This window comes from Typopeltis vanoorti, chromosome 23, assembly GCF_054136105.1.
Source record: "Typopeltis vanoorti isolate ZY-2024b chromosome 23, IOZ_Tvanoo_1.0, whole genome shotgun sequence".
NCBI lineage: Eukaryota > Metazoa > Arthropoda > Arachnida > Uropygi > Thelyphonidae > Typopeltis > Typopeltis vanoorti.
The window spans coordinates 25,354,367-25,375,653 of record NC_143571.1 but is presented as its reverse complement, the minus strand read 5'-3'; the positions used below and the strand labels follow the sequence as shown (position 1 = coordinate 25,375,653).

General features: G+C 35.5%; 1 protein-coding gene across 3 annotated transcripts in view; it reads left to right on the top strand.

The window, feature by feature from the left end:
* LOC150093698 (kielin/chordin-like protein) overlaps nt 1-21,287 on the top strand; it is a 1,333,292-nt gene that overhangs the window by 775,061 nt on the left and 536,944 nt on the right. For all 3 annotated transcript variants that reach the window (XM_090412628.1, XM_090412627.1, XM_090412629.1), the window contains one exon: nt 13,630-13,802. In XM_090412628.1, the coding sequence (XP_090268754.1) occupies nt 13,630-13,802 (173 nt within the window). The remainder of the gene's footprint in view (nt 1-13,629; nt 13,803-21,287) is intronic.

Sequence of the window (21,287 nt, the reverse complement as noted above, 5' to 3'; positions counted from 1 at the left end):
TTCCAAGGATCGCTGCTTTGTTCCTTCTTCTCACTCCTCTGTATGAATGATTTACTCAGTGTCAATCTAGTAACTATATCCCAACAGCTTAAATGTCTTGTTCGTTGCTGAGATGAGTCCTCGGACTTCTTGGAGATGTTAGGTGATAATAATATTGCCTATTCATCTCATTTTCACCAGATTCTAATTACAAGATGTATTCATATTCATCTTGTAACCATTCAGCTATCCTGATATGATTTTTGTTATCTACCTTTGCAGATAACAAAATAATTAGAATAAAGCCTCGATCAGGACATATCTGGATTACTGTGTTCAGATTTGGTCCAGATATGTCCTGATCAAGGCTTTATTCTGATTACATCTTCTCATTTATCTCATAACTATTATTCAGAAGTCCTGACATGATTTTCATTATCTGCCTTTACCTAGATCCAAATCTAAGCACAGTAATCCAGATATGTTCTGATCAAGGCTTTATACCACCATCCTCTTACTCTGCTTGTCAATTTCCCTCAGTACTACCCAGAGGACTATGTTGTCCACAACCTTTCCTTTCAATGAATCCGGAGAACTTCAAATTTCTATATTGTATCATCCCAAGATACTTTGCTTCATCCAGTATATCTCCACCAAGAGAGTATACAAACTCCCATCTGTAGATCCCAAATTTTAAACTCTTACATTTAGCAGTAATAAAATTCCCATTTGCCTACCCACCTTTCCAGCTTATTCAAATATTCTTGACAAGTAATAACACTGGCACTATTAGTAATAACTCTGTCAAGTTTCATATCATCTGCAAACAATTGAATATCTTATTGTAATCCAGAATTGACAGTATTATTATTATTATTATTATTGTCTACTCCATAGAGTCCTTAGACTCATTGAGAGAGGCCATAAACATCATGCAAAGCACTATCCAACATTTGCACAGTATCTGTCATACTTTGATTTGAATTCATTCACAGTCATGGCACTCACAACAGATGACTCTGTCCACCTCTTCCATTCATTCACCACTCTCCAAGAAAAAATAGTTCTAACACCCTTGCTAAGTACATTCTTCTCAGTTTTCAAGGATAGTCCTTCATTCTCCAACCGCCACCAGACCTGTTTTGAAAAATTTCCATTGAATTAATCTTCAGTAATTTATATGTCTCAATCATATCACCACTTTCTGCCTATCAACCAGTTTCTGTAACCCACAAATCTTCCATCTGTTCTCATAAGGTTCATTGCATAGATTTATTACTACCTTAGTCACTTGCCTCTGGATCCTCTCTACCTCCTCATCACCAAGAAACCCTGGTGCCCAGATCTGTGTGCAGTAGTCAAGATGGGGGTCTTATCAAGGCTCGATAAAGAGAAACAATAACCTGCTCTCTGCTTGTTGAAGTATTCTTCAGTAACCAAGTGATCTGATGAGCTGCTTTAGTCACTTTTGCCCCATAAACTTTAACTCTCTATCCACCAATATCCTCAAGTCTTTGGCTTTGTCAATTTCCTAGGATACAGTTCCACCAATGTAGCATACAGCTGGTAATCTTTTTGCTCCAAAATGCATAACCCTACACTGTGCCACGTTAAACTGATATCCATTCTCCTTTGCCCAGTCTGCCAATCTATCCAAATCATCCTGCAAAATGACACCATCTGTATTAACTATTGCTCTACCCAACTTTGCATCATTGGCATATAACCAAAGAGTTCCTCTCAGATCCTTTCCTGTATTATTGTTAATGAACAAATTAAACAGTAGCAGTCCAAGAACAGAACCCTGCAGCACACCACTTGTCACAGGCCTTCTTTTTGGACTCTATTCCTGAATAAACTACTCTCTGATATCTCCATTAACCTTTCTATCCATCTCACCAACCCTGTATCCATCCCCATGTGCTGCAGTTTACTGATTAGAATTCCATGTGTTATCCTGTCAAAGGCTTTTTCAAAGTCCTGCATTATCACTTTAAACTCATTATCTTTATCCAACTCAACTGTCATTGTATTATAAAATGTGAGCAGTTACTGAAGCATGACTTGCCCTTTACAAAACTATGCTGCCCCTCCCCATACAGTATCCCATTTCCATCTATCCATTCCTGTATTTTGCTCTTGACCAACTTCTCCAATACTTTGACAACAACTCCTGAGAAGCTGATCAGTCAGTAATTTGCTACATCTTGGAGCCTCCTTTATGCAATGGAACTATTTCCCCCTCTTTCCAAAATCTCTCAGGACTAACACAGAGCTGAGACTTAGATCAAACAATATGGACAAGAGTACTGACAATTCCCTTGCCACTTCACGTAAAACTCAAGCTGGTATACTATCCCATCCCACAGCTGTATTCACATTAAGGTTCTGTAATATGCCATGCGCATCTATTTTATTTACTTCAGTTCCTGTATAAGCCTTCGGCTCTCTTATTCTTGCAATATCACCACCTGGGTGATTTCAACTGATTCAATTACCTTCTTACCATCGGCAATCATTAAAATCAATATGCCATATATATTCTTTCTTTTACTTACAGCATATCAAAAGAACGATTTGGTAGTCTCTTTAATAACCTGCATTGATAACTTCCTTTCATTATCTGCTTTTGCCTTTCTTACCACACTAGCTACCCTTCTGGCCCATGTCTTGTTCTGTTCATATGCCTGATGGTCACCTTTCTTATTAAATTCCCTCCACAATTATTTCTTTTTTTTGCAGTTCCAGCTTAATGATGATGATATGCATCCATTAACTCTCACTTGATTTACTCACTTGACTCTAGGTATGTAGTCTGTTATTCCCTCCCTCAAACACTCCTTTACCATGCAGTTTTACATGGCATGGCACTGATCCAAGCAATTTCCAATGCTTGTCATACTTACCAGGCCTATAATTCCACATATACCCCATCTTAACTGAAATTTCCATACATTTAGCCACCTCCCAGGTTAAGACCATATGATCACTCTCTCACCTGTTGGTGGCAACATGGTCATATTCATTAAAGAAATTCTCAGATGCCATTACTAGATCAAGCACTCTCGAACCCCTAGTATATTCCATCACATGCTGTCTCGAGTAATTATCCCTTAGTAACTGCATAAATTCAATTTCCTTCCTCCCATGTCTCCAATCCTCCTTCCAATCTATATTCCCATAGTTGAAATCAACCATAATAATTACCTGTCCTCTACTCATTGAGTTTATTTGCTGATGCATATTATCTCCATCATCTTTTCCATTCCCTGGCCTAGCACCATCCAATAATATTTTGTTCTTCTAGCCTCAATGTGCTATTTTCACTGCCCTGCAGTTGAACTTTTACTCTTCAGTTGCAGCTCATCGGCTATCATCAATAACACTGCTCCCCCATTTTTCCTCTCTATCTCCCTGAACACACTATATCCTTCACATTCTATCCCACTAACTATATCATATTCTATTCACCATGTTTCACACTAATGCCAGTAACCTTTGATCAGGATGAGCCAACCAATCCTAAAAATTCCTCCCTCTTGTTCTGAATGCTCCTGGTATTAGTGTACATAAAATGCAAAAGCCCCTTAGGCCAACCATATCTTGACACTTTATACTAACCATCCCATTCTGGTTTGTTACCAGTGGTACTAACCTAAGCATGTTATACATATTCTTACACTCAACTGCCTCACTGATGTCTGCATATCTACTTAACTGCTTCCATCCCCCTAAAAGCTCTAGTTTCCCTGATTCTGCATGTCTGCTTTCACTTCATTCAACAACACTTTTTCCAGTCTCCGAACACCAAATACATTCAAATGCAAACCATCCTTCTTGTATAAGTGCTTTCACCTGTCAAACTCACTCCACACATCCACAATCTCACACCATTCCTCCTATGCATCAAGTCATTCGCTATTACAGCCCTCCTTCTCAGCTCTATTCTGTCATACTGTGGCAACAGACTCACTATCTAAACTCTCTCACTCGTTTCTTTTGCTACTTCCAGTAATCTTCCATGTCCTCTCTCATGTCACTGTTACTTTGTCTCATGTTACAGTCTCATGTTACTTTTCTCCTTTTAAATTATTCGTTCCTTTTAAATTTCTTTCACCCTATCCTTTTGTGCTCTAATAGCCTCACTAACATCATTAATTTTTGCTCCCGAAAAGCATGATTTTGTTAAACTCTCATGATCACACCTTTTATGATTGAATCACTGTACAATACTTGCTCCTTGATTTTTCTTTCACTCTTGATCAAGCCCTTATTTCTCTTATCTTGCACTTCTTTCTTTCTTGCTGTTATCAGCTGACCCACTCAACAGACATTTCTGCATTCGCTCCAGCTCCTGCTGTGCCCTGTGTATCACTCTGCAAAATTGAGCTATCTTTCTCATTGCAGCCAACTCCATTCTTACACCAGTCATACTATTCTTTTGTTCGTTCAACACTTTTGCTCTCTCTCTCTCTCTCAATCGATTAAATGTCACATTTAATCTCACTCTCAATCCTATTTGGTGTTACATAACATACATTTTGGATCGTATTCTGAGTATCATTAACATAATGGTTGAACAGTAACAGTCTCAGAACTGAGCCCTATGGAAACCCAGTTGTAACTTTTCTACTCTCTCTGATGCTACTTCCCCCTATATACAAATTTCTGATGTCTTTCAGACATCCAATATCATCATTCTATTAGTCTGATTTCTAAACCCATATGTTGCAACTTACATATCAATTTATGTTGCAGCTCCCACTCAAATACCTTTGCAAAATCCAGAAAAATGACAGTGTATGCCTTATCCACTTCTGGTTATTTTATTATAAAATTTTGACTATCAAATTACAAAAAACAAGAATTCCCCTTAACAAATCCATGCTGGCTTTTATAAATAACAGTATGCCCTGATCTGTTCAATTCTGAGTATGAGCTCTAACCAATTTTTCTAAAATCTTAACAACTATACAGAAATACAAACTGGTCTATTTTGATACTTCCGTTCACCTCTCTTATGCAATGGTACTATATTACCCTCCTGTTCTTTAGGAATTTGTCCCATTGCATGACTTTCAATAAACATCTAGGTCAGTGACATTGTCAGTTCTTTAGCACACACACTCCCTTGAAACATATGATAAAACCCCATCGATTCCTAGTGCCTTACTGACATCTGGAATGTTCAGTAACTTGGAATACATCCTCTTCATTCACTTATGATGCTTCACCACTCCTTAATCCCTTTATGGAATATGAAACACTCTAATAAACTGATAATTAAAATCTTCACTACATCATCATTGCTCACTCAACTACTGTCTCCATCTAACAGACTCATTTGTCCACATGTATAATTTTTCCTCTCATCAGACATAAGAATTCCTTGTAATCCTCCTTGGACTGATGATATCCTTTCTAATTTTTGTAATATTCTAATTTTTTTCCCCTGAATACACTGCTCACCTTCTTAGTTTGTATATTATATTCTTCATGCAGCTGTTCTTTATCTCTCTCTCTCTTTCTTTGTATGTCTTCAATAACCTCTTTTTCTCTGCAATTCCTATTTGATTTACCTTAGTCACATATATTGCTTTATCTTTTTTACTTAAGGTATGTTATTTTCTACTGCTGCCAACAGATGTTTTGTAACTAACATCCCATATGCTACTGACATTCATTCTTCTAACCCCAGTTTGGTTTCTAAGTTTCTTACAATAACTTGCCTTATAATTCCACAAACATTATTCTCTCAATTATTTGTTTACATTGGGTAATCAGTTTGGCAGTTGTATAATTCATATGTTGTTTAAATGAAGGTATAGTCACATGATGTTGTACCCAAAGTCAGTGATATGCTAACACATTCAAGTGCATGTTAATTGAAAGATCATCATAAATTCCTTCTCTTTTGATACTTCTCCTACAACATTAAAAATTGAGCAGCAGAAGGAGAATTCAGTTATAAGACAGATGAATTTCTAGAATGTTTGAGGGATGAATGTCTTGGGCACCATCTAGTCAGTACTACATGGTCATGATCACATCCTCTGAAGCTGTGATGAAATTAAAAATGTTCCTTATGCCACATGCTACCCAAGATATTTGTCCCTAAAAATCTAGAAATTAATTTGTCGTAGCACTAAACTCTCTTTCCTCTACTCAACTTTCATTGCTGTACTTAAAGTCCCAATAGTGATCACCTGATCATTATTGGGACTTGATCTTCATACTAGCCAAACTATTTTGACGAAACATCTCATGCTCATCACTCTCTATATTTCCTAGCCTATAGCAACATCTACACTAAATAATCACTTACCATAAATAACACTTTACCATCCCATTACACAATGTAACGGTTTCTATGAATTTGATATTTTTTCATCTTTCAGTTATGTATTAATTCGTAACTTAAGTTCATTTTTGTTTTTAAGCTGTTATGTGTAGATTTATCTGTTCCAGAAGAATCCACCAGTTAATTGTTATTATTAATAATAATAATTAAGGGAGGTCCTTCCTAAGAAACACAAATCCCATCAAGACTCATCGTGGGAGGTCCCTCCTAGGAAACACGATCTCTATCATCGTGTTTCCTAGGAAACACAATATCTATCTTACCAATCCTTAAACTCATTAACTGGTCTCGCTCTCACCACTCTATCAGGCAATGCATTCCATGGTTCAACCATACTCCATGTAAAGAAACCACTCCTCACCCTCTTCCTCACAGTTTCCTTTCATAACTTCCAGGGATGGCCCCTTGTCATCACTCCTTCCCGCTGTTCAACCAAGCGAAAGAACTCCCTAGTGTCAACCCTTTATCTACCTCTCAACAGTTTAAAAGTCTCAATCATATCACCTCTCCTTCTTCTATCCACCAAACTCTGCAGTCCACATTCCCTCAGCCGATCCTCATTACTACCATTGTACAGTCCTGAAACCATCTTTGTTATCTGCCTTTTGTGTGGCACCTAGATGAAGTACTCATCTAGGTGCCACAACAAGAAAATTTGTTCGCTTGTGAGTTTGTTACAGTCTATATTTATTCTTTGAAGATCTGGCTCTGACTTTTGGAGAAGAGCATCAATAACGAATAGTATAAAAGCCAGAATGTGTTGAAAGAGGGGCTTGGAATATGTGGATGCCTGGAGGGCATTCGAGGAGAGAAAGGAACTGTATGCAAGAGACAACCTGCATTTGAATGAGAAAGGACATAGGAATCTGGTGAGAATGCTGTTCTCTGTATGAATAGGTGGGAAAAGGGACATACTCGGGTAAAGCTGAATCCAGTGGAGTCTGGAAGGGATACTGATAAGTATAGAAACAGTGACATTTTTATTCTTTATACTAATGCCAGGAGTATCTGGAATAAAGGAGATGAACTAGGTATAGAAACAGTGACATTTTTATTCTTTATACTAATGCCAGGAGTTTCTGGAATAAAGGAGATGAACTTGTGGTGCTGATAGCATTGGCCAGTCCAAAGATTATTGAGATCTCTGAGATGTGGAAAACACAGTGGTGGAGTACTACTTATAATAAGCTATGGCTTATGTCCTCTCAGAGTGAAAGATTTGGAGTGCAATGGTACTAATGGTTTTGAAAGCATATGGTGTGAGATATAGGTGGGCAAGACAGGATATTTAGTATAGTGTTGCTACAAGCCAGGGAGCATAGAGGGTGAGGAGCAGGATATGATTTAGCAGTTGAGTTTGGTAAGTGCAAGAAGAATTATTGTTATAAGAGATTTTAACTACAGCAGTATAAATTGGGAAGAGGAAACTGCATGTAGTAATAATGGAATGGAATTTCTAGAATTCCTGGGAGATAAATGTCTTAAGCAACATGAAGTAGAAGAAACACGAGGTTTAGGAGTTTTAAGATTTGATCATTGCATCAGAAGATCTAATTATAACTGAGATGGTATCTCCGTTGGAGAGAGTGACTATGTGGTTTTGACTTCAAAAATGAAGAGACATGAAGGAGTATCAAAGAAAAAGGAATAGATGTGGAATTATAAGGAAGATGTTTTTAATAGTCTTAGATCAACTTGGGGTGGTTTCATTGAGGGAGGAATTGACAAAGCAAGATATCATCAGCGCTTGGAAACTTGTGAAGAAATATTTATTAGCAGCAATAGCAAGTTGTATACTGTGAAGTGAAGAAGAGAACACAATTTGGTGTAAAGTGGATGACAAACAATATTAAACAAGCACTGCAGGTTAAAAAGAAATTATGAAAGAGATCTAAGGAGAGGAGAGGGTAGAGAGCAGGCACATGAAGAATATAAGACTCGAACCAGGAGAGTTAGTAATATGCTAAGAAAGGCAAAAACTGGAATATGGAAGAGATTGAACTTGAGATCCAAAGAAAATTGTAAGGAATTCTTTTGTTATCTGGCCAGTAGTAGGAGAAATGATTGTGAAAGAATGATATTGTTGGATAAAATTGGGAACAGAGTGACTGATGGAAAGGATGTAGCAGAGTTGTTCAATAAGAGCACTTTATTTGGATATTTCATCCTGGAGAAGTAGGTTTTAATTCTAGAGGGACAGGGCAGGTTAGAGTTAGAAATGCAAGTGTTTCAAATACTGCATACTCTGGATGGGATTTTGCCATGGATTTTGAGAGAATGTGCTAAAGAACTAACAGTTCCCCATTGACCTGGCTTTTCAATGAAAGTCTGACCATGGGAAAGGTGCCCAAGGAGTGGAAGAAGAGTATGATAGTTCCATTGCATAAAGGTGGTAGCAGACTGAAAGTATTAAACTATAGACCAGTTTCTATTTCATAAGTAGTTAAGATTTTGGAGAATTGGAGAGGGTTCATATACAGCATTGGGTAGATGAGGGTAAGGTTATCTGTGAGAGTCAGCAGGGATTTAAGGGGCACTCTTGTTTTAGTAGTATGATTGCCTTTTATAATAAAGTGACAAGGTCTGTTGATGAGAGAAAGGCATATCCACCATCTTTTTGCATTTTCAAAGGCATTTGACAGAGTACTGCATGATAAGCAGATGTTGTAGCACATGGATAGCTAATAGGTATCAGAGAGTTTTGTCTGGGGCAGGCTATTATCAAGTAAGCAGAGGGTTACAAGTTGCTTTACAAGTTGCTTTGTAAAGCAACTTGTAATAATAACTAATAAGTATAATAATAACTAATAATAACTAATAAGTAATTATTAGTAATATAAGTAATTATATGTAATAATAACTAATAAGTACTAATAACCATTCCCAGCTTCCCATCATCTTTACAAGATGATGGGAAGCTGGGAATGGTTATTAGTACTAGTGCAGATGTGGTAGTCCTGCAAGAATATTTGAATAAACTTGAGAGATGGGTATATAAATAGGGGTATTAGTTTAATACAGCTAAATGTAGTCTTGAAGTTTGGGATACATCAATTGGAGGCTGCATATTCTGTTGGAGGAAACATTTCCTCCAATGTAATGGAGGAAGTGAGTTGAGGCAAGGATCTGTGGGTGATGATTGATAGATTCAGAAAACATATGGCAAAGGTGGGGAAGGTAACCCAGAGGATTGCTGCAATACTGAGAAGGATGCTGACCTGCAGAGATAAAAGAATTCTCATTCCATTGTATAAAACTCTAATCAGACCACACCTGGACAATTGTGCTCAAATGTGGTCCCTAGGATTTGAAGGGAATAAATTAACCATGGAAAGAGTGAGAGCAAGTAACAAAGATGATATCAGGACTGTACAAAGTTAGTTATGAGGATAGGCTGAATGAATGTAGACTGCAGACTTTGGTAGATAGAAGAAGGAGAGGTGATGCTATTATTAAGAGCGTGACCTCCAGGAAGTCATGGACTAATCAAGCGAGACCATATACTACACTCACCAGCTATCATTCTTATTCTTGAATTCATTCACACTGCTTGCACACAGAATATCCAATGGCAATCCATTTCAATCACGCACCACTTCATGAGAGAAAAATCTAGCCCTCATGCTCTTCTTAGCAGCATTCATTCTCAGCTTCCAAGAATGCTCTCTTGTTCTCCTTTCACCCTCCATAAAATAAAAAATTCCATCTGTTGAAATCTGGTATGACCTTTCAGAAGTTTGTAAGTCTCAATCATATCACCCCATTTTCTCCTGTTTGCTAATGTGTTCAGTTTACAAATTCTTAGTCTGTCTTCATAATCAATATTCCATAATCCTGATATTATTTTAAACACTCTCCTTTTGCATTATGTCTACTGTATCAGAATCACCATGGAAACGAGGAGATCAGACCTGTGCACAATAGTCAAAGTGAAGTCTTGTCAAGGCCTTATAAAGAGGCAAAATGACATCCTAATTTTTACATGTTCATTTAAAATTGCAATTTCAGTTCGTTTCAGCATTGCAATTATCTTTCACGTTGTATTTGCAATCTTTGTACATGGTTCATGAACTTCAACTTCATATCTGCTAAGACTCCAAGATCCCTAGCCTGATCAGTTTCTTCTAGCATAATCCCACCAGTATAATACAACATTGGATGTCTAATCATGCCAAAGTACATTTTGGAAATATGAGAAATATAATTATGATGCTTAATTGCAATGAAATGCACGTCAGAATAATCAGTTTTGGAAATTCATATCCAAAAGAGATAACTGAATTTCATGACATGAAATGATAAAATTTGTGCAGAAATGACAGAAACATGTGCAGAGAACCATATACCTATAGGTTTGTTTTTAATTAAAAAAAGTTTAGGACTTAAAAAAAAAAATAGGCAAAAAGATATTAGCTGGCCTCATTGGCTGAGTGGTTAGCACATCTGCTCTCCAGCCAAAAGGCTGTAAGTTTGAATCCCTCCATATGTTTTGTAGGTGAGCCCATGGATCACCTACAAAACCTACAAAAAGAAGGCACAGCCATGGACTCACCATAACCCCCTCCCCATTGTTAACTTTTACATGTAATATTTTGAGCAATGTACTCTAGATTCCTCTCCTTTAAAACCGAAAGCTGGACTTAGATATGTTGACGATGTTTTCACTATCTTTCCCCATGCCTGCCAGACATTAGACACCTTCCTCAGCCACCTAAACAAACATCACAAATGTATACAATTCACAATTGAGATTGAAAAACAGAACACACACTTCCTTTTCTAGGTATACTCGTCACATGTCTTCCTTCTTGCAGTTTTTCCTTCACTGTTTACCAGAAACCAACACATACTGGCCAATATATACACATAAGTCTTATGATTCCATGGAGGTCAGGAAAATAACAAAATAACAATAAACTCCTACCACCACCACCCATCACAAAAACTAATTGTCATTAAAACACTAAAAAACAGGGCTTTGAAGATTTGCTCCAATGAACAAGCACTTAAAGATGAATTAGAAGTTATCAGCAGTACTTTCCTAAAAAATGGCTACAGCCAAAATACTATCAACAAAATTCTTAAAAAGACAGCACATAAAAACAAAAATAAACTAGACTACAATAAAACTGTAACCATTCCATATATTAAAGGCATATCAGATAAAATAAACAGAATACTACAGAAATACAACCTTAAAGCCACCTTTAAACCGCCTGCAAAATTAAAGAACTTACTCAACTCATCCAAGGATTCATTCCCTCTGCTGGCCCACCCTGGAGTATACTGTTTTCATTGCACCTGTAATTTGCCCTATATAGGGAAAACAGGATGCACAATTCCTATCAGAAAAAAGGAACATAAATGACACATTAAATATAATAAGTATGGTAAAGCTGGCCTTTCTGATCATGTCCTGAACACTTTACATAGAATTGACTAGAAAAACACCTGTTGTTTACATCACATCAAAGCATGGTATGAATGTAAATTTAAGGAGGCCTGTGAGATTTTTATCAACCACCCTAATCTTAATAATAATGATGGTCTAAAAATCCCAATAATATGGAAGGCACATATTATACCCACTTAACCTTTCTTCTTAAGAGTTAATTATAAATAGGACTATAGGTAATCCATGATCTTAAATAATAAAATAAAATAAATAATTTAAGATCCTGGATTACCTATGGTCCTATTTATAATTAACTCTTAAGAAGAAAGGTTAAGTGAACAAGCATTAAGTGAAAAAACATTAATTTCCTGCAATAAAACTATCTATATGGAAGGATGTTTATCTGACATTGTCTTAAATAGAATATAGCTTTGACGTAATTATTTTATTTCATTTCATTTATTTATTTTAGTTTTATTTTATTTTCACTAGAAGTCAGGCCAGTAGAATAATTGTTGATCAAATCATTGTCTCTTTAGCATACTGTGTGAAATGTAATATAGCTTGTCTCTGTATATGTATGTGTATACTCCAACTTTAATATGAAGGTCGAAACAATGGGAAATTAAAATAATTATTTCTATCATGGATGTAGAGTCCATAATTTGTCTAAAATGAAGGGGAAAGGAATGAGGATAAGGGGTCATACCTGGAAGTTACTAAAGGAAGTTGTGAGCAAGAGGGTAAGGAGTATAGTTTTTTTGCATGGAGGATGGTTGAACCATGGAATGCATTGCCTGATAGAGTGGTGAGAGCACAAACAGTCAGTGGGTTCAAGGAGTGGTATGATGGGCTTTGTGTTTTCTTAGAGTAGGCTTCCCACAATGAGTCTTGTGACTCCATGGAGGCCTGAATCATAATAATAATAATAATAAATTTTATAATTAATTCATTCCTTGTGCCATTTTAATTCCATTAAACATCCAACATGAGTTCTACCTGGCACTCACATCTATGCACGCAATCAAAAATCTATACACAGTAGTCCTCGTGGTGATCTGATCATTATGTGGGAGAGCACATATTAATGTGAAGCACATTGATTTTGAAATGCTTTCAAAAATTAGTTGTGCAATGAAATGCAGGTTATCCTAATGGAAGATTTTAATTATAGGAATGTGGATTGAATAGACAGGATGGCATATGATAAGAAGAGAGTGAATTTTTTGAGTTTCTGTGTGATAACTATCTTAAGAAGCACCTGATGGAAGTAACACAAGTTTTTCAGGTGTGAAATTTGGTAATATCCTCACAGGATGTGGTTGTGAATGAGGTATCAACACTGCCACTTGTTAGTGAGAGTGATCATCAGGTATATTTTTAGAAGGTAGTCAAACATCAAATACAAGGCATGTTCAAAAAAAGACTGAACTTTTTAAATAGCATGCTGCAGCTAATGAGCACACCTACTGTCCTGTTTTGACAACAAACTGCCATTTGCCCTGTTCTGCTATGAGCATTATTCATCGAGTTACATCTGCCGAAGTGAGCATAGGCACAAGCTTTTTAATAATAATAATAATTATTATTATTATTATTATTATTATATCATATATTAGAAAAACACCTCATATTTCCAATTTACTTTCTGTGATATCAAGATTCCTCATGGTATCTGTTTCATAATTAGAGAGAAAGAATGGGATAGAGTAATTTTCCTTTATTTGAATCTAGGATCTTTAACAAATCATTAATTAAATGAAATCAGTTACAGCTTTGTGTGTTTTGATGCTACCACATACAATAGAACCAAATATATTATATCATAGAGTATTAAGCTTATTTTTTATTTTTATTTTTGCATTATTTTGTTTTAAGCTTTTAATATTTTTAGGTAATGTTGAATGTCCACTAAAGGAGTGTCCTGCTGTAACTTGCTTGCATCCAATTTATGAAGAAGACAAATGCTGTCCAATATGCATAGAATGTTTATTTCAAGGTGATGTTTATAGAAATGGACAGATCTTTACTCCTAAATCTGATCCGTGCATGAACTGTTCTTGTAAGGTAAATAAGAATATAATTTGTAATGTTATACAGTATAATATAGGGAAACATTATAAATCAAATGTTTTTAAGGAAGTTTTCAGCTATAAATTCAGATCAAAATCTCACTATTATTATTATTATTATTATTACCCCCTCCATGGAGTCAGCAGACTCATCATGGGAGGTTCATTCAACTGGCAACATATTTACCATACCAAATCTTAAAATCCTTAACACTCTCTGCATTAACACCACATTTTAGTAATGTGTTCCATTCACTGACAATTCTCAATATAAAAAATCTACTCCTCACACCCCTCTTCACTACTCTTTTACGTAACTTCCAGGGATGACCTCTAGTTCTTCCCCTCTCACCTTCTTCTCTTTTTATAATCCCCTCTGGATTACTCTAATAAAATCCTCTCACTAACTTAAATGTCTCTATCATATCATCTCTTTTCCCCTCCTATCCATCAAACTCTGCTATCACATTTCTCCAAAGTCTTGAAATTGTCTTGGTTACTCACCTCTGGACCATCTCCAATGTCTCCACATCACATTGAAAACCAGGTGAGCAAATCTGATCACAATAGTCAAAGTATGGTCTGACCAGTGCATTATACTGTGCCACAACCACTTCCTTATCCCTACATGTTAGAGTACTTCTTATCATGGCAGCACTATGATGTGCAGCCATTGCAACACTAGCAATATGCCCTCTAAACTTCAGTCTACTGTTAACCATTACTCCCAAATCTCTAATTTCATCCACTTCCTGCAGTACAGCACCATCAATATAGTACAATTATATTTTTGCACTCCAAAATGCATCACCTTGCCCTTATCGATATTAAAACTACAATCCCACTCCTTTGTCCAAGTAAAAAAGTCTATTCAAATCTTCCTGAAGGAAATTAACATCAGCAGTGCTACTTATAATTCTTCCCAATTTTGCATCATCAGCAAACATCTGAAGATCCCCAGTCAGTCCACATGATATTTTGTTTAAGAAACAAGTTAAACAGCAGGGGTTCCAAGAACAGAATCCTGGGGGAAACCACTGGTTACCCTCCTTTTTTGAGACCTTGATCCATCATACACAACTTGCTGGTACACTCAGAGAGTCGATCTCTAATCCATCTAACTAATATACTATATATTCCCATCCTCTGCAGCTTGTACACCAATTTATCTGTGGTAATCTATGAAACGCTTTTGCAAAGTCTGAGAATATCACTGTGTATGATTCTCTATAATCTAACCTTATCATCATAAATGAGGTGTCAAATCATTCACCAATTGGTGAGAGTGACCATGAGGTGATTACCTGGGTGGTTGCTAGCAGTGTGAGGACCTCTGTGAGAAAAGGGTATATGTGGAACTACAAGGGGGGGGGGGGATTATGAAGAGCTCAGAAGACAGCCTGCGGGTGTAGCATGGAATGAGGAGTTAGCTGGAAAAAATATCATTGAAGCTTGGGGTATTTTCAAAGACTATCTAGTAGATACAATGTCTAAGTGTATCTACTTAGATACACTTAGACATTGTAAATACACTAAGACATTGTAGATACACTAAGTAGATATTAGACTTAGGCAGTATAAGAGAAGTGGAAATAAAAAATTCCATGAGGTCTACAAAGACCAGGCAAGGAGGGTGACTTGGTTGGTGAGGGTAGCTAAAGAGAGTATGAACAGCAGTTAGCTAACGAAGCCAAAAAGAATCCTAAGGAATTATTTTGATATGTAGCCAGCAAAAGAAAGAATGATTATGGAAGTATGACATTGATAGGAGAAAATGGTATAAAGACAGCTGTTACAGAATGTGTGGTGGAGATACTTAATGAGCAATTCATAAAGGTCTTTCAATCTTGTGAATGTGACTTCATGGAGAGATTGAGAGCAGTAGATGATGGGGAGGAGAGACTGACTGTAAGTGAGCAAGAGGTGTATAGGGAGTTGAGTAAACTAGATGTTAATAAGGCTGTGGAACTTGATAATATATCACCACGTATTGTGAAGGAATGTGCCAGGGAGTTGACACCTGTCTTGACATATTTTTTTAATACTAGTCTTGCACTCGATCAAGTCCCTAAGGAGTAGAAGGAGGGCAAGATTGTGTCACTTCATAAAGGAGGTGATCGAACTTGAGCATCACACTATAGGCCTATCTGTGTGTCAGGTGTTGTGGTTAAGTTGTTGGAGAAGCTTGTGAGAACTAGGATCCAGAGTTGGGTTGACAACAATGGTATTATCTTTGATGGACAACATGGATTTGCTAAAGGGAGGTCATGTTTTAGTAATCTACTTACTTATTAGAATAAAGTGACTGCTTCCTTGGACAGAAGAGAAGGATACACAGTAATATACTTGGATTTTGCAAAGGCTTTTGATAGAGTACCTCATGATAAAGTGACAGTCAAACTAGAGCAGATGGGATTAGATATTAGATTAGTGCATTGGATTGGAGACTGGCTATTTGATAGGTATCAACAAGTTGTGTATGGGGGGGAGAGCAATATCCAGGAAAACGAAAGTCACTAGTGGAGTGCTTCAGGGGTCTGTTTTGAGACTATTACTGTTTAACTTGTATATTAACGAGTGTTAATATACAAGTATTAGGTATATAGGTGAAGATTTGGATGGAGATATTCAGTTGTTTGCAGATGATGCAAAGTTGGGACGAACCATGAAGAGTAGTAAAGATTTTGTGGCCTTACAAGAAGACTTGAATAAATTGAGTGATTGGGCACGGAAATGGAGATATGAGTTCAATGTTGCAAAATCTAAGGTTTTAAAATTTGGAAAACAAAGATGGGATGCAGAATTTATGCTTGGTGAGGATATATTGTTGGAGGCGGAAGAAATAAGAGATCTGGGGGTGATAGTGGATAAGGATCTGAAATTTAGGGGACACATAGCCAAAATTGTGAAAACAACACAAAGGCTTCTGGGAATGATGCGGAGACATTGACGTGCAGAAGTAAGGAGATTCTTGTTCCGTTGTATAAGGCTTTGATTAGGCACACATGGACTACTGTGACCTGATTTGGTCACCTGGTTTTCCGAAGGATGAAGAGATGTTGGAAATGATCAAAAGGCTATTGATTAAGATAGTTTCTGACCTCTGGAATGTCGAGTATGAGGAAAGATTGAGATGTAATTTGCAGAGTCTGGTGGACAGGAGGAAAAGGTGAGATATAATAGAGACCTACAAGTTATAGGATCAATGCTGGAGAAGTTCTACTGAAAATAGTGGGAGATTGGTGGAAACTGTATAAAGAGGGTGTGAGTAGTGGAGTGAGAGGCAGGGTTTTTTTCGTGCAGAGTTGTGAATGATTGGAATGCCCTGCCTGATAGTGTGGTGTCTGCAAGGAGTTTGAATGTGTTCAAGGCACAGTACGATGAGCTGTGTTTGTGATAAAAGGACCTCCCAGATGAGTCTTTGACTCCATGAGGTCTTGGGGTAATAATAATCATAACACTAATTACAGGTATAGACCATATTGGTCTGTTCTGGTCTCATTATCCATCCAATATCCTTTTTTTGAGGTCTACCCTGCCTTCTCTTTCCAATTGGCTTATATTTTAATATTTGTTTAGGATGTCGGGTGTTGGCCATTATGCTTAAATGTTCAATCCATTTTTGTTTATAATTGTTTAGTTTTTCTTCTATTGATTTTGTTTTTAGTTCTTTTAAAATGTCTTCAGTCCTTTTTTGATCTAATAATGTGTATTTTGCAGTTCTTCTCATAAATCTCATTTCACTTGTTTTTATTCTTTGTTTATCTTGTTTGTTTGTTGCCCAAATTTCATTGCCATATAATAATGTGGGCACTGCTAAAGTATTGTATATTTTAAAGCGTGTTTCTTTTTGTACTATATTTGGGTTGAGTGTTCTATTTATGAGGCCTATCCTTAATTATCCGTAAAAATTTTGAAGTTTTTAATTTTATGTCTTTTTTCCCTTCACATGATATTTTACATTCAAGATAACTGAAAGTATTTATATGTTCTATTATTTTATTATTAATAACTATTTTGCTTCTAACTGGAGTTTGTCCACAAAATGCCATTGTTTTAGTTTTATCTATTGAAATTTTCATTCCAAACTGTTCTACTATAATGTTTAAATTATATATTGCTCTTTGTAAATTGTCTTCCTTATCTGATATTATTATCTGATCTTCTGCAAATAATAGCGTATTTATTTTGTTATTCCAGGAAATTTCTATACCTTGATTGTTTAAGGTGTTCCACTGTATTAATATTTCATTAATGTAAATATTGAAAAGTGTTGGAGACAGAGGGCATCCTTGTCTTACTCTTTGGTTTACAGATTGTTTTTCAGACAACTTTTCATTTATTTTTATTTCATTATCTTTATATATATTCAATATTGCATGTAGTAAAATATTAGGTATATTTATTCTATGTAATATATCAAACAGTATATATCTTTTTACTTTGTCAAATGCTTTTTCATAATCTATAAACAAAAGATGAGTTTCCAAATTAAATGCTCTTCTTTTTTCTATAAGTAGTTTTAAACAGAAAGCTGAATCCATTGTAGAGCATCCTTTTCTAAATCCATTTTGACATTCTAATAATATTTTTTCACTGTATATTTTTAGTTTTTCATTAAATATTCTGCTATATATTTTGTAGCATGTATTCAATAAATTAATACTTCTGTAGTTAGCAGGTTTTGTTTTATCCCCTTTTTTAAATATAGGTATTACTATGCTTGTATTCCATTCTATTGGTATTTGTCCATTTGTATATATTTTGTTTAAAAAGTTTAGTAATTTTTGATGAAATTTTTTTCCAGCAAATTTATACAGTTCAGAGTTTATCCCATCTTCTCCTGCTGATTTGCCATTTTTTATTTTATTTAGGTTGTCCTTTAATTCTTTCATTGTTATCATATGATTTAAGGATTTTGTAAATTTCTGGTGTAATTATTTTTGATGCCAGTATTATCCTTCCAAAGATCTGTAAAGTAATCCAAGAATTCTTTTACATCTATTTCACAATTTATATTTGCAGTTTATATCTGCATTCATGTGTTTTAGTACTTTGTACGTACTAGGTCTTATTTTGTATATGTCATTTTCTAGATATGATACAAATTTTTCCCCAGCTTTCTCTGTGTCTCTTTGGGCTATTGCTCGTCTTTTTTTATATTCAATTTCATCTTCTTATTTTTTGCTACTTAACCATCTTTTAAAAGCCAGCTTTTTTATTTTCAATTATTGTTTTTATTTTATTGTCCCATATATGTAATTTTTTATTTTTATGATATTTTTTGTATGTTCCTAGACTTTTATATGCTGCTGATGCGATAATTTCTTTTATAATATTCCATTCTTTCTCAGTTTTACCTATATTCCTTTTTTTTTATTTGCATTGCCTATTTATATTATACTTTGTCAGAACTTAGTTGAATATTATGCTAGAGGGGATTTAAAATCTTTGAGGCATTAAGGTGGGGCACGATCCAAAAAAGGTTGGGAACTAGCAGTTTAGAAGGACTGGGAGGATCTCCCAGAATAGCAAAAAAAAAAAAATAATAATAATAAATAAAATAAATAAAAATAACCTAACCATCATCAAGGTATGTGAATAGCTACTAGTAGTTTTCACACATTGCCCATTCAAGTCTTTATGTTGAAGCAAATGGACCTGCTGTATTGCTTAGATGAAAACAGTTCTCTCTTAAGTGTGCCCTAAAAATAAAGTCTCTTCCATAGTTTCATACATGAACTAGCATCTTTTCTCTGCTTTGGGAGGTGGAATATCACACATCACTAAGACACTACTTCATACCTGTACAGCTCTTAACTCTATACAAATCCCAAATCCGCCATGCAATATTACTCATGTATGTGGGGATAGTACACTAAAATCCTCTCTAAGATTGCTCTATGCCTATCCAAAAGAGGACATCAGGTTAATTAATGATCCCACTCTCACCAATCCATTTTAATTTCTCTCCCATAGACACTCAGTTTTTTAAGTTTTAAATCTTGATAATTTGAACATTACTTGAAAAGAACTGTTTCTTAGCTTGATTATACTGGTCCACTAGTAAGACCTTATTGGCTTTTAGATAAATTTTATGCACAGTATGTGTGATGTCATAAAGAAAGGCATAGGTATTGTTCGTTATCCATAATGAAGCTTAACAGTATAACTAACAACAAGAGGAAAAAAATACATTTATTAAACTCACTAATATTTTGCTGTGTGCTTGTCACCATGATAATTGTGACAGGTACACAGTACTAAACTAAATGATTGTAGAAACAGTTTAAATTGTGACTGATACCTAATATCCTTATGTGGCACCCTCTATGTGTCAGAAACTACTCAGTTAATTTAGAGAAGTAAAGCTTTTAGATCTTAAAGTGATAATCTCCCATATCTTTGGTAAATTAATGCAACTATACTTGTTGAGGTTGGGAGAGTGCTTCATACCTGATGTTGATTATAATAATATCCTCTCAGACCCAGTGGCGTATTCAGGTATAGGCAGTATAGGCCTGGACCTAGAGCGGCAAATTTTGAGGGGCGGCAGAAATTTCCAGGTTCTCATTTTTGTAATTATAGCATGTAACTTATATGCTGCATATACTCGGTAACTGAACAACAATAGGGAATAGGGATCGCGGTCGGAAAAGATTGATGCGTTGGCGGCTCATGGCTTGAAATCATAGGGGTGCTGCAACTTTCGAAATATATATACACACACTGTAAGTACAGTGTATATGTGTTCGGGTAAAATATCAAAATTGCAGTAAAAATTTATAAAAAAGAAATCAGACATGGAAAAATATTGTTTATTATCAATAAAATTATTCAGTTTAGTATAATTCAAAATTACTTAAAAATAAAATCACGATAATAAGAGAATTGTATAGGATTGTTGATGATAAAATTAAATATTACAAGCAAATATAAATAAATTAATAAATATATTTATATATTGAGAAAAATTAGGAGCGCTGCAGTTCCGTAGTGCCTATGTACGAGCTGGATCCAGGGATTAATTAGCATTAATCCCTGGATTAATGCTAATTAATTTTGTGTTGGTATTATTCTTACTAACTGTAACAACTTTTCCTTCTTTATTATTTTGAATTCAAATTAAGATTGTTAATTGTTGCATTTCCTTCAACTCTTTAGTTCAGTATTCTGACATATTTGTGGCAGTTATGACGTGCTAAATCTGAAATTATTTTCTGAGTTTTCAGTGCGCTTGTCATATGTTGCCATCAGAGTGGAGGTAATACTGTTTTTCTGTTTTGCTTTTAAAACAGTAAAATATAAATTGTGTAAATCATTCCAATACTTCCTGCGTGTTTTAAATTACTATTTAAATTTTAAAACATGAGTGACGGTAGTAAATGACTTAGTGGTAGTGAATATAAGAAGAGGAGAAAAGAAAAGGAAGCGAAAATTAACGGAGTAGTATCAAAGACAAGAAAACTGGACAGTTTTT